This window comes from Hydra vulgaris, chromosome 04 (assembly GCF_038396675.1).
Source record: "Hydra vulgaris chromosome 04, alternate assembly HydraT2T_AEP".
Lineage (NCBI taxonomy): Eukaryota > Metazoa > Cnidaria > Hydrozoa > Anthoathecata > Hydridae > Hydra > Hydra vulgaris.
Genome location: NC_088923.1, coordinates 45685939 through 45702471, shown reverse-complemented (window position 1 = coordinate 45702471; position 16533 = coordinate 45685939). Strand labels below are relative to the sequence as shown.

Below are 16533 nucleotides of genomic sequence, written 5' to 3'. Positions count from 1 at the left end.
TTATATATATATATATGTATATATACATATATATATATGCATATATATATATATATATATATATATATATATATATATATATATATATATATATATATATATATATATATATATATATATATATATATATATATATATATATATATATATATATATATATATATACATAACTTTTAGTTCCACTATTAAAAGTGGAATTAAAAGTTATTAATTATAAGTGCTTAAATTAAAGGGATAAGTAAGAAAAACAATTAAAAATTGAAAAATTTATAGGTTAATTAGGCATTTTTCTTTAAACAGAAAGACATTAATATAAATATTTGCAAAGCCTCGATACAGTAAAGAGAACTTGCATTGCCTGCCAAAAGACAGTTCATTCAGCGAAAGATCATGTTGCAGCACATAAACAAACATGTCCAAACGCTAGTTTACTATTAAATTAGTTATAGAAAATCAAATATATATATGTGTAAAAATATAAATTTATATATATATAAATTTATATATATATATATATTAGGGTAAATATGTGTATATATATATATATATATATATATATATATATATATATATATATATATATATATATTTACACATATATATATATATATATAAATATAAAAATAGCTCTAGTGTAATTATTGAGCACTCTTAACTTCATACAATAATTATATGACAACAAAAGCACTTTCATTTACACTCATATTTACACATGCATGTATGAGCCAGCGTATAGAGCCACTTTAGATATAAGGTTGTCAGGAAGATCATTAATTTAGATAAAAAAACAAAACAGGACAAAGAATAAAACCTTGAGATACCCCAGAAGGATATCTCAAGGATAACTTTAATAGGGCGGTTAGAAAGAAATGATTTGATAATCTCAAAAAACTTTCCCAGTCGCACTATATGAAGCAAGCTTATGGAGAAGACCAGCATACTGAACTTTATTGAAAGCTTTAGATATGTCAAGAGCAATAGCCCTTGCCTTGCCACCTCTATTTAATGCACAATAGAATCTTTCAGTCAAAGCAGCTAGCAAGTCAGCCATAGAACGAGGAGATAGAAAACTGTATTAATTGTCTGACAGTAAATTATTGCATCCAGATGGGATGTTAGAAATTTGTTGATCAAAGACTCAAAGACTTGCTAATAACAGAGAGAAAATTCATCGAACAAAAGGAAGGGTATCCTTATTATTATTTAAAGGATAAAAATTGGAACCATAGATGTCATTTTCCAGCAGGCAGGAAAACATGATTCAGTCAAGCACTTATTAAATAGTTTAAATTGAATTGAAGAGAGTTCTAAAGAACACTTATGTATATAAGATTATGACAGGAATATTGTCTGGACCACAAGCCACAAATGAATTTAAGTTAATACTTTAGCAATGAAATCAGGAGTGATTTGAATGTCTAGTAGTGGGTTGACCTATCTAACTAGAATACAGGAAGAGTATTGCCATTAGCCTGTGTCAAATTTCAAAATCAAAATTAACAAAAGTCAAAATACAGGGACACTATATTTTGCAATCATTGTTGTTTACATCTAATTGATCATGTTTAAAGTTTAAGCTCATAAGTTCATGTGTAACAGGATTACATTAATCTTAATTTTTTTAATTTTTCATGCTTTTTATGAAAAATATTATTAAATAAACTTTATATTATTTTTAAGATGCAGCTTTCTGGACCAACAAGGTAGGAAGAGTTAGATTGCTGTCTAAATTTAGAACCTTTGTGGAACAAAAAATATTCAGAACTCACGTCTGAATATTTTTTGCTTATCATTGATGAGCAAAACTTTTATCATTTCTACCTTTGTAATATCAGGTAGATCTTTGTCTGCTAATGCAAGAACTACTAATTGTTTATCTAAATACCATATTTGATGTTCCAAGCTTTTTATTTGGGCATTTCCAAGATCTTTATACTTTATAGAGCAAAAAGATTTTTTGAGATCATAAGAATCTTTTAATGCTTCCAAGTTGCATCTTGAGAAGAGGCTGCTATTCTACTTTTTAGGAACCATGGGACGTACATAATACTTATGAAGAAGCTGGCATCATTAAACTTTTTCTGAATTATTAAAATATATAGTGCATCAACCATAAATCTTGTTTTATGCATTGCACCAGGTTGAGGGGATCTAAAGTTATTATGAACTTTGAATCTGGAGCATCTAGAGTGGATACACTTAATGGTAGTCTATCATTTCTAACAGTTCTTTTGCTCACAAATTCGCATCACAAGTTTAGTGTCAATGTGCAACATTAATCTTTTACCTTTAAACTTAACTATGATTGCATTTCTAATGAAATCACCCTGTTTTTTTAAAAGCTTATATATCAGTTTCTATGAAGAGTTGATAGAGAGATATTATTATTTTTAATATCAACATTATCAGCCTAAAAAACTCTAGTTAGCATATTAAAATAGCCTCCATGACTTATATTGTACCTTGTAGCACAAGCAGATGTTGCTTCAATAAGTTTTTCACTTGTAAGCTCTGAGAGAATCTTGTTATTCTTATTCTGTTTACAAGAAACATAATTAGACTTGGAGACATCTGAATCATATTCAGAAACCAAATACTCTAATGTAATATCTTCATTTTCAGAAACCTCAGTTTCTTCTGTTACAAATGCATTTTTTTCTGAACTCTGCCTGATCTAATTTTGCAAGCTTCATTTCAAATGAAACAAAAAAAAAAAAGATTATTAAAAGCACAGCAAAATAACTAAAAACTTATTTTTAAGAAGATATTTATAACTTTTTTCAAATAGTCCCTGTTTTCCCCTTATATCATCATCTTTCACTCTTGTCTTGATCTTCTTGGAAGGTTAAGTCTTCTTGAACCTTTTCATGATCCCTATCCTGGTTTATCCACTACTTGAAGTCTGATCTAGATCAAAAAGTCTGATCTAGTCAAAAAGCAAATCAAATTCTTTTAAAAACAAATTTTGATTTAATTGTACTTTTTTCTTTGATTGAACTTTTGATACCAAAGGCAGATCTGCATCTTGCAAAGCTTTTTCCTAAAAAAATGCTTTTGAGGGGTTTGAATTAATAATAATAAATAATAATAAATAAACACGAAAAGTTTTAATGATGAACATTACATAGAAACAAAGAAGGAAAAAAAATTATAACTTTTATGACTGAGCCAGTCTGAATTGCATCTCCAAATCCAACCCTTCCAAACTCTCTTTCACCACACTGTTGATTCCATTCTCCCTGACACATTTGATGTCTTAACAAACAAGATTAAATCCATTGTTTTCCTGAGGGCAACCCATATTTTCTTTGCAAGGTTTGAATTTTTAACTTTTGTCTGATTGCAGATACCTGGTCAGTAGTACCTGGATAAAACTTAGAAGAAAACTTCTTTGCAAATAGTTCTGCCTTATCCTTGGGGTTGATAATAAGATCAGTCCCGTGAATTAAAGATAAAATGTTAATGGCAAGATTTTTAAAAGTCTCCAGAGCCTAACTTCTGAGATGAGTTACAAGATTTTGTAAACTGGAAATAATGGAGCTTGGCATCATACAGCACCATTTAACATTGATTTCTTGCAACAATAAATAGGTGTTTCTCAAGAGAGTTGTTTATTTGAAGCAGAGAGAGATAAGATATTAGCCCAAGGACTGTCATGAAAAGAAATCACAGAAAGAATCCCAGTCTGCTTTAGGGTGGAAGTTAGTTGTGCAATGGTAAAGTGAGTCCAAAGAAGATGTCAAAGATAAAAGATTTATAGAGATCATTGCATGGCCAGAACCACCTAAAGAAAAACAAGTAGAAACTGAATACAAGCTAGACTCAGAGACAAGATATAAATCAAGGAGTGAAGGTAAGTGATTTTGGTTGTTTGGAAAACGAGCCACAAAGTTGGCTATGTGAGTTAGAGATTGAGAAACACAGAAGTTATGGGCTTTAATATTAGCAGGGTCGTGGTGTTAGAGCCAACCTATTCAGTGTGATGAGCATTTAAGTCACCAATAACAATAATATTGGAAGAGGGGTAAAGAGAAATGACAAGGCTATTTGATCAGAAATTACATCCAAAAGAGTCTTGAGAAAAAGGAGAACCATAAAGAACAAAGAAAAAGACAATAGAAGAGGTGCTAAGTGGAAGCTCCGACTAAAAAAGAAATAAATTAGCTTTAAAATAAAACTAAAAAAACTCGAAGTTAAAATTACTATTTGTTACATTTTTAATTGCATTTGAAAAAAAATTTCTTTAAAACTTATCTTTTACAATGTTTGATTAAAGTTACGCAAAACGCTTTTACAAATTAATTCCATTGATTGTTTAAAAAATTAACAAGTTTTATTTAATTTTATTGAAAAGGGAAATTAAATTATTGTAAAGAAAAAAATACAATATTTTTAAGTTGTAAAAACATTTTTTTCAAAAAGTTGCAAAAAAAAGTTGTTTAAAAAAAATGATGTAGTCTTTTTAAATTGTAGTTTTTAGTCATTTCATGCTTTAATTAGTAAGTCAAATTTAAAAAAAAAAAACCAAACTTTCTTTATCTGGTTTTTTAAACAATTCTTTGTAAAAATAGAAACAAAAAAATAAAATAAAATAAATAAAATAAAGCAATTAAATCATGGATAGATTTAATTTAACTTATTCATAATTTAAATCAACTTGAATAAATAATCTTTTAAAAGATTTTTTGAAAGACATGGAAAAATAGTTTCAAATGTTTAAATTTATCATAAAAAATACATACATACTAAAAAAAGAGTTAAAATACAACATTTAATTTACACATATTGCGTTTATATTAAACGATCATTATAAATAATTTTTGATTTTATTTAAAGCCTTCGTGTAAAATAAAAACTTTCAAAAAGATCCATGATTAAAAGTTATTCGTAATGCAACAATTTTTTTTATTGCGTTTAAATTGTTAAAACATCAAAACAGCCGTTGTCAAATTGTAAAGAAAAAAAAAATGTTGTCAGTTACAGGATGAAAATTTAAGTCTATCTAAAAAAACATACCAATATTAAATTTAAACTATTTTATTAAAAAACAAAGACCTGCGATGAAATATTCTAAATAATAAGGAAAGAAACTACAACTTTACTAGACTAACGTTAAATAAACTGAATAACCTCACAAAGAGGTAGTGGCAATTGCACTTGACATATCTAAATCTTTAGATAAAGTTTGGCTTGGTGGTTTTCTCCATAACCTTGCTTTATATGGTGTATCTGAAAAAGATTTTGAGATTATTAAATCATTTTCTAACCGTTTATTAAAGTTTTCAAACAAGGTCCAAAAATGCATTGTTAATGTAGTTGGACCTGCTTTATCTGCCAAGCATGGCCTACTATGTTCTTAGAATCCGCCTCTAAAATCTAATATACACGGCTGTATATGTTACATTTTAGAGTCGGATTCTAAGAGGCTTATTTATGCAACAAAAAAATGACTGAGCAATATTAAAAAAACTTTAAATATATATATTTATATATATATATATATATATATATATATATATATATATATATATATATACACACATGCATATATATATATACATGCATACATACATATATATATATATATATATATATATATATATATATATATATATATATATATATATATATATATATATATATATATATATATATAACCCCTAACTGGTTGTCAGAAAGATTTTCCGTATTTTGTTGACAAAAAGTAAAAATTAAAATGCAAGACCGGAATTTTTTTTTTATAACTTGATAGACTGCCTGCCCCAACCAAACCCTCAGTCGATGTAGCAGCACTCCCTTGCAAGTCAGGCTATAAGATGTCGATGTAGCAGCACTCCATTGCGAGACAGGCTATTTGTCAGTCAATGTAGCAGCACTCCGTTGCGAGTCAGGCTATTTGTCAGTCGATGTAGCAGCACTCCTTTGCGAGTCAGGCTATAAGATAGTTGATGTAGCAGTACTCCGTTGCGAGTCAGGCTGTAAGATAGTTGATGTAGCAACACTCCGTGCATGATTTACAGTAAAAATAAATACATTTTATTAAAAAAGTAAAAATAAAAACATTGTTTAAAAACATTCAAAATGTTATAAAAACATTCTGGTCAATTAAGTTTGCGTTTTTGCAGTTTTTTTAAAAAACAATTAATTTGTAATTAAATTAATGGTTTTAACTTTCTGACAACACGCAAATGTTGGACGAAAGTCAAAAGTAATTAAAAGTAACGTATTTGTTGGCGTAAGAATCATTTTTTTCCTTCCGTACTCCCAAATACAACAATCTATAGAACTATATATATCTATATACCTATATATATAGCTTTGTATATATATCTATATACCTATATAATAGCTTTGCTAATATTAATAAATTGTCCAAAATAGCATTTTATATATATATATATATATATATATATATATATATATATATATATATATATATATAAAATGCTATTTTGGACAATTTATTAATATTAGCAAAGCTGAATATTATGGTTAACAAGTGTGTTGCATATGGTTGTAAAACTGGATACAACAGTTCTTTCGAAGATATAGAAGTTGCTTCTTTTTATTTTCCGTTAAAAAATAAACAGTTGCTGAATTATTGGGTTCGTTTTGTAAACTGTAGTGATTCGGTGCCTTCACCAAATTATGTCTTATGTGAAAAGCATTTTGATGAAAAGTACATTATTCGAGATATAAAATGCAAGTTAAATTGGAATTTAAACCCTATTCCTAAAGTTTTCCCGAGCGAATGCATAAAACGGCCTTCCACACTACCATCACCTATTGCTTTAAGACCACCTAAAACTCTTATTTAACTAGAAGATGACTTTAGTTTTTTTTCCTAAAAATGATAAAATAACTGAATGAATGGAATGAATGAATGGAGCAAGTTAAACTTCATCAGCAAGTTTTCAATTTAAAAAACATGTCAATTGTGTTATTTATTACAATTTAAAATTTGATCTTTTAACAGATTTTTACTTGATTTTTATTGATTCAAGATCCGTCGGTTCTTGAATCAATAAAAATTGATCATTGTTTACCTGTAGCTTTGCAATACAAAAGAAATTATATTTTACTTCCTCGATGGTTAACTATTAAATTGCTTCGTGAAAAAGGTTCAATACATGAAGATATAATACTAATTATAGATGAGTTTTATCTTCAGAAACAGGCACAATATTGTTGTTGTGACTATGTGGGTGCAGATGATAATGATGGTACTCTGTACAAAGGAGTTGTTGCATTTATGATTGTTAGTTTAAAGAAATTTATTCCATATGTTATAAAAGCTGTACCTGAAGTTACCATAAGTGGTAAATGGCTTTCGGAGCAAATATCAGATTCTACTAGTTCTCTTTCTTTATCTGGTTTTAAAATTTGAGTTGTTACTGACAATCATCAAGCAAATGTAAATGCATTTAGTTTACTTTATTCCAAATTTGGTAATCAGTCAAATTTATTTATTTATCATCCTGATAGTCCAAATATTAAAATATACTTATTTTATGGTAGTTTTCACATTGTTAAAAATATCAGAAATAATTTATTACACTGTAAAAAACTTGTCTTTCCATCATTTACATATAATATAAAAGATGACATCAATAATTGTCTAGCTGGTTATATTACTTAAGGAGATTTTCATCTTCTACATTCTAAGATGAACAACTTCAAGGTAATTTGAAAAAAGCTCCAAAAATTACATATCAAAGTCTTCACCCTGGTAATAAAAAGTTTCTCTTGCACCATCAATTTTCGATTAAACAACAATTTTTAAAAACAAACAACAAGTTTTAAAAGTTATTTTCCAGAACAAAATGACATTTCTGGTTTTTGAAGCTTTGTTCAAAAACTGTTGCAAATTCAAAACAACAATTTAGTCCTAATAAACTTGGTAATGCAATTATTTTTGATGATGGTAAAACCACATTTTTTAGGCAACTAGCTGACTGGATTGAACTTTAGCAAAAATCTTAATTTCTTACTTTATCATAACAAATATAATCTACTCTTAACACAACTCTGCGTTTTCTCAAGCAATGCTTATAGACAAGCTGATTGAAGAAAGATATTTGTATGTACTTACTTCACAACTTCAAAGTGACCCTAAAGAGCGTAGATTTTCTCAATATTGACAGATGAGTGGTGGGAGATTTCTAGTAAGTTTACTAGAAGTTCAATATTCAGAAATTCCTTTAGCATGTCGGACTTTAATTAAGGAGAATGTAAATTTTTGGGATGAAGATTTAAAGAACAATTATGGTAACCCAATTAATGATGAATTACTAATAACATAAGATTTAAACTCAAATGAGATATCAGAATTAACTCTATCATCTGAAACAGAAGAAGTTGCAACAACAATGGCTGGTTATATAGCAAAGAAATTGATAAAAAGAAGCAAATGTAGCAAATGCTTGCTGCAGATGCAAGCAATATAAATATTTGTCCATATCTACAAATACTTCATGAGGTGGTTGTACTGTGCCTTCACTTTCACTTAAGGATTTCACATGTGGATGTTTTACATGCAAAGGTCTTACCATAAAACATCGAAATAAAGTCAGCAACTTTTTGCAGACCTCAAACACTTTTAGGTTGGCAGTTAGGTCGGCATTGCCGAATGCCAACTCTTATTCCGAGGGTTATATATATATATATATATATATTTATATATATATATATATATATATATATATATATATATATATATATATATATATATATATATATATATATATATATACATATATATATATATAGTATATATGCGTGTATATATATATATATATATATATATATATATATATATATATATATATATATATATATATATATATATATATATGTATATGTATATGTATATATATATAAACAGTTTTTCATAAAACAGTTATTTTTTATTTTTATCAAGTCAGCAATTATTAAAATAAAAACTTTAACTGTTGCAAGAAAAAATGCAGAGCAATTTTTTTACCAGCATTTTTATGTAAAATTTAAATTATTTTTTTATATAAAATGATTGATATGTGCTTGTTTAATTAAAGAAATTAAGAAATTTAATTTTTATTTAAGCTACCTTATTTATACCTTATTTTAAAGGTACATGCTTTAAATTGAATGTTGTATCTTTCAAATGATAAAATCAATCATTATATGGAAACAAAACAACTAACTTTTTAAGAGTCAAGCTAAGATAATTGAATTTAATTTTTTTTAAATTTTTCAAGTTTTTTAATGTTTTATCGCTGGTTGTTATTAAGATATTATATTTTCAATACCTGAACAAATGTAGCTTATAAAACTAACATAGTTGAAATAAATATTCACATGCTTGCTAGATTATATGCTTTAATTAATTTTTTAAATGTTTTTATATTTTGTTTTACATTTAGAGTTTTTATTCTGTAGCTAAATATTTTGATAGTTTAAATATTTCTATAAAAAAAGTTATTTTATAAAAGTTTTTATTTTTTTATTTTACTGCTTAAATATATATATATATATATATATATATATATATATATATATATATATATATATATATATATATATATATATATATATATATATATATAAATATATATATATATATATTTAAATATATATTTAAATATATATATATATATATATTTAAATATATATATATATATATTTAGATTTACACTACCGACAAAAAGTTTGAGACAGGCTAGAAATTTTTAGAAATAAGCGAATAAAGAAGCATTTTCAAGTCTAATTTATACTTTAATTAATATGTTTACAAAATCTAAATATTTTTACACATTTTTGATCAATAATTTCCAATTTTAACTTGCATTTTCTAGTTGTTTATTAAATATTATTCAATAAATAGCCCACTGTTAAGACATGGTGTTATTAGTACCTTTACTAGAGTGACAATAAACTTTACAACAACACAAATAAACTGTTAAGAATGCAATTAGAAAACGTACTGGAAGGCCTAAAAAAGCTAATAAATTACAAGATAGAGAAATAAAAAAGATTTGTTTATCAAATAGAAGGTACACTGCAGAAAAAATCAGGTCTGTGTACAATCAATTTAATGATCTTGAAATTAGCACTTCCATTGTGAAGAATCGATTGCAGAAATTTGGCTTGCATGGGCGTGTAGCTGCTCGTAAACCATTATTAAGACCAATTGATAAAAAGGCCAAATTGGGCTAAAAATCATCAACATTGGTCAATTAAAGAATAGAAAAGCGTTCTTGGGACAGATGAATCCAAGTTTGAAGTTTTTGGTTCAAAACGTCGTGTTTTCGTGCGAAGATTTGTGGGGAAAGGTATTCAGAAGAATGTTTAATACCCACTGTGAAACATGGGGGTGGATCTGTGGTTGTTTAAGGATGTTTTGGTGGGGGAATATTGGAAACCTACACAAAATTGAAGGAATTATGACAAAAGAGGAGTACAAAGACATTTTAGAACATCAAATGCTGCCTTCTGGTGAGAGGTTATTTTCTGATTAATATGTTTTTATGCATGATAATGACCCGAAACATACCAGCAAAATCTGCAAAACTTATTTAGAAGATCTTCAAAGCCAGAAAATATTAAAAATAATGAAATGGCCACGACAATCAACAGATCTTAATCCGATCGAGTTGTTGTGGGAAGAACTTGATAGGAATGTGTGAGAAGAACAGCCATCTTCTGTGAAAGACTGTTGGCACATATTGCAAGTAAAATGGGATGCAATACAACCTGAAAAACTGTCTAAATTGATTGGTTGTATGCCGAGGATCTGTACAGCTGTAATGAAAAATAAAGGTGGTTATTTTGACGAATCAAAAATTTAATTAAAACGCCAATTAAAATTAGAAATTATTGATCAAAAATGTATAATAGTATTTAGTTTTTGTAGACATGTTAATTAAAATCTAATTAGACTTCAAAAAGTTTGTTTATTCATGAGTACTCAAAAAGTTTGAGGCAGGCTAGGAATTTTTATACTAAAAATTCCTAGCCTGCCTCAAACTTTTTGTGTATATATAATGTTTTATCTTTTAGGTAGTAATATTAGATGAACCCACAAGTGGTATGGATGTCTCTGCACGTCGATTCACATGGGATTTATTACAAAAAGAGCGCAAAGGTCGCACAATACTCTTAACAACTCATTATATGGATGAAGCTGATGTATTAGGTTGGATATTTATTTGAGGCTTATCTTTTCTGTCGGATCCTTCTTTGTTTAATTTTTTTGCAAAGTTTTCCAAAATAGTTACAATAATTAGGAGATATTGACATTTTTTATTGGGTTTTTTAAAAAAGCGATTTTGAAAGTTAATAAAAAAGGACCATTTATTCACAATTATAATTTTTTTAATATGCTGCTAAAAAGTTTTTTCTTAATTTAAGATAAATAACGCTTAATGCTTTATTTTTTATTTTAATTTATTATTTCAGTACTTTAAATCTTTTTAATCCATTTAAATTATTCTATTAAGTTTGTTATATATTTATCTTACTTAAATTATTAAAGCAAACTAAAAAAAAAACCATATTATTTGTTCTATATTTTGTTTATTTATTTGACTATCATTATTTTTGTTTATATTTAGGTGATCAAATTGCTATCATGGCAAATGGTAAACTTCAATGTTATGGATCTTCTCTATTTTTGAAAAAAAAGTATGGAGTAGGATACCATATGATAATGGTAAAGAATGCCAGCTGCAACGTTGAAAAAGTGACAAAACTTATTTCTAAACATATTCCATCAGCTTCTCTTGAAAATAATGTTGGTGAGTACTTTTTTTTAAGATAAAAAATATTTTATTTTTAGTTTATTTAAATTTTTAAGGCTGCAGCCAGCCAACTAAATTTAAATGATCTATGCTTGAAAATTTAAATATGTATGCATCATGCATTAACATGTATAACATGTTGATACATTATGCATCAAATGTTATGCATAATAGAGTAACTTAGCTTTCATATTGATTACATTGACAAAAAAAAATGTCAAAGAGTGCAGACTACAATGCACAACATTGTTAATAAAAATATGAAGCAATGTCAGTCAGTATATTTTAATCTAAAGTAATAAAAAAGATGAAACTATTTAAAAACAAATTTAAAAACTTTTAATAAATATATATTCTAATACCTTTCAAAAGAAGTATAACACAACAAAGAAGCATGGAGAAGCTTTTATATATTATAAGTTTACAGTAAGAATGTAAATGAACAGTTTTAAATAAAAATAAAAATATAATTAAGATTTTTTAAAGCTGTTAACATAAGTTTTAATTTAATATAATAATCTGAAAAAGAGAAAACAACAACTGTTATGAAATCAAAGACCTGTTATGAAAACAAAGACCTGTTATGAAAGCAAAGACCTATTATGAAAAAGAATGTTTTATTGACTTTTGAATAAGAATGAATTAATTTATGATATGATAATGTAATATTGTAAACAAATTTATGCGGTAGTGGTGTAGTGGTAGAGTTGTAGATGAGAATGAGGATTGTAACCACACACACACACATAAAAACAGCTTCCTTGACTGTAGTGGTCCCCTCAGCTTTGAGGAGTTGAATAACATTAAAAAAAAATTTATATGGTATCACACAACAGAAATTAAATTATTGTATCAAAACAAATTTTGATTTTTTAAAAACCTTTTTTATCAATTTATGCACATGTTTGAACTCAGTTTTTCCTACTCTATTCTAAAGTTTACTTGATTTCAGAAACATTAACAATTTTAATAGATCAAGTTTTCAGAACACATATAGAATGTTCCTACAAGACACAACTTTTAAAATGTTGCCATTATGAGAGGATAAGTAAACAAACTGTTTGCGGTAAAGATTTTTTAATTTGTAATAGTATTAGTTAGATTTTAGCATCCATGTAGTTTAATAGTCAACTATCTTTAAGTGTATACTTTTTAAAATTTTCAAACTCAATAGTTCTGAAGATTAAATAACTTCTGCAAAGAAATGTTGTATTACAAAACACAAGATTTCTTCATTAGATAAACTTTTTATAGATGCCATAGACTGAATTTCATATAGTGAATTCAAAAACAGTGAAGAAACTTTTCCAGCTGTATCTTACACTAATATAGTAATTTATTATTTATTTTCATCAAGTTCTTATACTGCTTAGAGTATAAATTCTTATAAAAGCCTGGAAGTGTATAATCAAGTGTTAGAAGGTTAGGTCAGGAACACAGCTGTTTCTAATGAGCTTAACAGCTTCTTAAAATATTAGAGATATTTTTGTTCTGTAAAAAGAATAGTAACACCAATAAAATATTTAATCTTATGATATTTAATGAAATAAGTATAACCTTAGGTAATTTTTAATAAATGGGGCAATAATAAACTTGGCTGAACTTAATAATTTGTTGTTACTTTTTATTTAAAAAATATCTGAAAAAGTATATTTCAGGAATTTTTTTATTAATTATAAACATTGTTTAACCAAAAAGTTGTCAAAATAAAGTTTAACAAAATGAATTGAGTTAATTTTCAATTTGTTATACCTAATACACAGAAGCTTATACAACAACTTATTGGCAGTATGCAATATAAATCCAAGGGGTAGGGGTTTCTTTTGCTCATTTGCACTTCCCCTGACAGTGGTTATTGTTCAAAATTGAAAAGCTTTTAAATTTAACTTAAGCCATGTGTTTGAATATAATTTAAATAACTTAAAAGAATTTTATGCAATTCAAAGCAATTTAAAAGAAGACGCAGCTTCTACTTCTGTTTTTTACCGCATGCAACTACTAGCACACATTTCTTGCTGTTTATAGTTGTCATTTTTATTGCCAGAGATTTAAGATATGCGTTCTAATTCAGAAAAGTTATTTTTTTTTACAAGTTAACTATTGCACCTGTAGATTTGTAATGTCTACAAATTGATTGCTTAATAAACGCAAAGCTTTTGCTGTATTAAAAATTTTAGTGCTTTTGGCAGCCCATAACTTACTCGTTCTTGCTTTCTTGTTTTGAGATAAAGACAAATCAGCCTGACAATCTAAACTCATACACTCCTTCAACAGTAAATTATACAGTTTTATACATTATTCCTAACACAGTATGCAAAACACTACAATATCTAAACTTATCATCTGGAAAATTACAATAGCAATGATTGAATTATGAAACCTAGAGCTTCTAAGTTTTCCAACATGTCTATCTTCACACAATATTTCATTGTAAGCACTTTCCAGTGTTTATAAACATTGTAAACATTTTCCAGAGTTTAATTGTATTCTTCTTCTTGGGATGTTATAACTAGCAGGTGTGCTAGGCATAGTTTCTTAGAGAATTCAATTTAACAAAATCTGTAGAACTAGGGAATCTAGTAGCTGAACCCTGGTGTCCCATAACATCATCAATGAAACAAAAATCTTCACCTAAGAAGAACCTAATTTTTTTTGCCTTTCAGTTTAAAATCTGACAACTAATTTTTTTAAATGTTATTGGAGTAATGTCCAAGAATTAAGACAATTTACTTAATGCAGTCTGAACCCTAATCCATAAAAAATAAATGCACATCATATACAGACCCTGATAACTCAGAATTAACAACTTCAAAATGGAATTTAGGCACATTTTATCAAACTCTTTATTTCATCCAACGTAATGTTTCAAAATTTCCCACTCAGTTGAATGCATAGTTTTTTAAACAAAATTGATTTTGTAATAAATGTAATACAAACAATTAAAATAATATTATTTAACAAATATGTGCACTAGATAAAGATGGATTTAACAACTTAACCGCATAAATTTGTTTATTTTATACTCAAAAATTTGACTTGCAGAAATAATTGTTTCTGCGAGTCAATTTTTTAAGATTTAATTTAGATTTTAATAATTTTTTTTATTTTCATTTGCATAATAGGTTGAAAATTCAATAGCTTATGTCATACATCAAAAGTATTATATTTTGCATTTTAAAGTAATGCATTTAAAAATATAAATGCTTTAAAAATAATCTTTTTGTTTAAAAATTACCAGGATGGCGTAGGAGTCACATAAAATTGACATTCATGGCTAAGTGTTTTAACTTTTAACAATTAAGCATAGAGTTTAGTTATCAAATCAAAGTTGGCCTAAGACAGGTTTTCCGTAAAATACTAGAAAATAAAGAAGTGACTCTACATTATTAAAAAGATTTAAACAATAATTTTTATTCCACTTAATATAAATATTTATTTAACATGGAAAAACTTTTTTATATCCTATTTATTTGAAGATGAATACTTTTATAGACTCAAATTTGACAGATAGAAATGGTCTTACTCTGTTCACAATACTTTTTTGGACCTTGTCTAGAAGAGAAAGAGCACCATTAAAAGAAACAGCTCAAATATGACAACAGTATTCCATACAGGAACGAATAAGAGATTTTTAAAGGTAGAGAATGGAATCAGGAGTTAGAAAATGGTAAGCATGATGAAGAGAAGCAACCTTGACAGATGCTAATTTAGCAATCAGTTACAATTGATTGTTAAATTAGCATCTGTCAAGGTTGCTTCTCTTTATCATGCACAAGTATATATGTTTTCTATGAAAGACCAATAGTAAATGATAATCCAAGAAGATGTAAAGAAGAGAACTCACTCAGACAGTTGTCATTCATCAATATAGTAATGTCGACAGTATTGTGATTAAATAACTAAGTTTTGTTGGAGTTAAAATTCACAAGCCACTGCAAGCCCCAATCAATTACAGAAGTGAAATCAAATTTAAGATTGGCTAGTTGTTTTAAGTGATCAAAAAGTTAGGACTTTTTGTCAAGACAAGAGTATAAAGTTAAGTTATTAGCAATTTGAGCAACTTGCTCTGTTGAAGCTTGCCACTCTCCCTTGTTAACTTTCAAATGTACCCAAAAGTTTTCAACTGGTTGTGCTTGAGGCACATTAGGGGAGTTGAATTCTTTATCAATGTAATTAACATATATCGTCCATCCAATTTAGAGAAACTTTATAGTAATGAGAGTCTGGCAAAAATATAAAGTTGAAGTCTTCATGATACTTGAACAGAAGTAGTCAGTTTTTTAAACGTTCATCATTATAAATCAATGTATTAATTACTACAGCCTTGGAAGTACAAAACGATGGCTCAGACATACCATGGTCAGATATGGTTATCTACATTAATAATTTTGTTGTTTGTGTAATATCCAGAATTTCCAGGCAAAATCACCTGCAAAATAAAAGTATTTTTTTATCATCAATGATCAAAAGTGGTTTAGTGTTATAGAGCTGGTTAACTAGTTTCTTGTTTCTTTTCTTTGACTTTAATTGTTGTTCTTTAATTGTTGTTCTTTAATTGTTGTATATTTTCGAGTTTTTTCACATTTTCTATACTTTTTATATTTTTAACTGTCAACCAATTGTTGATTGATTTACACCAAATTTAAGTCCTATTTTTCTCTGACTGATCCTCTTTCAATTTTTGACAAGTCTTATTAATTTGGCTTTATTTTCTTCAATCCAGGATGATGGACGACCAGGGTGCTTTCTATTAAAA

The 16533-nt window shown here is 27.1% G+C and overlaps 1 protein-coding gene across 1 annotated transcript in view; it reads left to right on the top strand.

Annotated features, from left to right (window-relative positions):
• LOC100197302 (phospholipid-transporting ATPase ABCA3) overlaps positions 1-16533 on the top strand; it is a 131277-nt gene that overhangs the window by 46444 nt on the left and 68300 nt on the right. Inside the window, exons 6-7 of the mRNA XM_065796441.1 lie at positions 11038-11173; positions 11592-11774. Of these exons, the coding sequence (XP_065652513.1) occupies positions 11038-11173; positions 11592-11774 (319 nt within the window). The remainder of the gene's footprint in view (positions 1-11037; positions 11174-11591; positions 11775-16533) is intronic.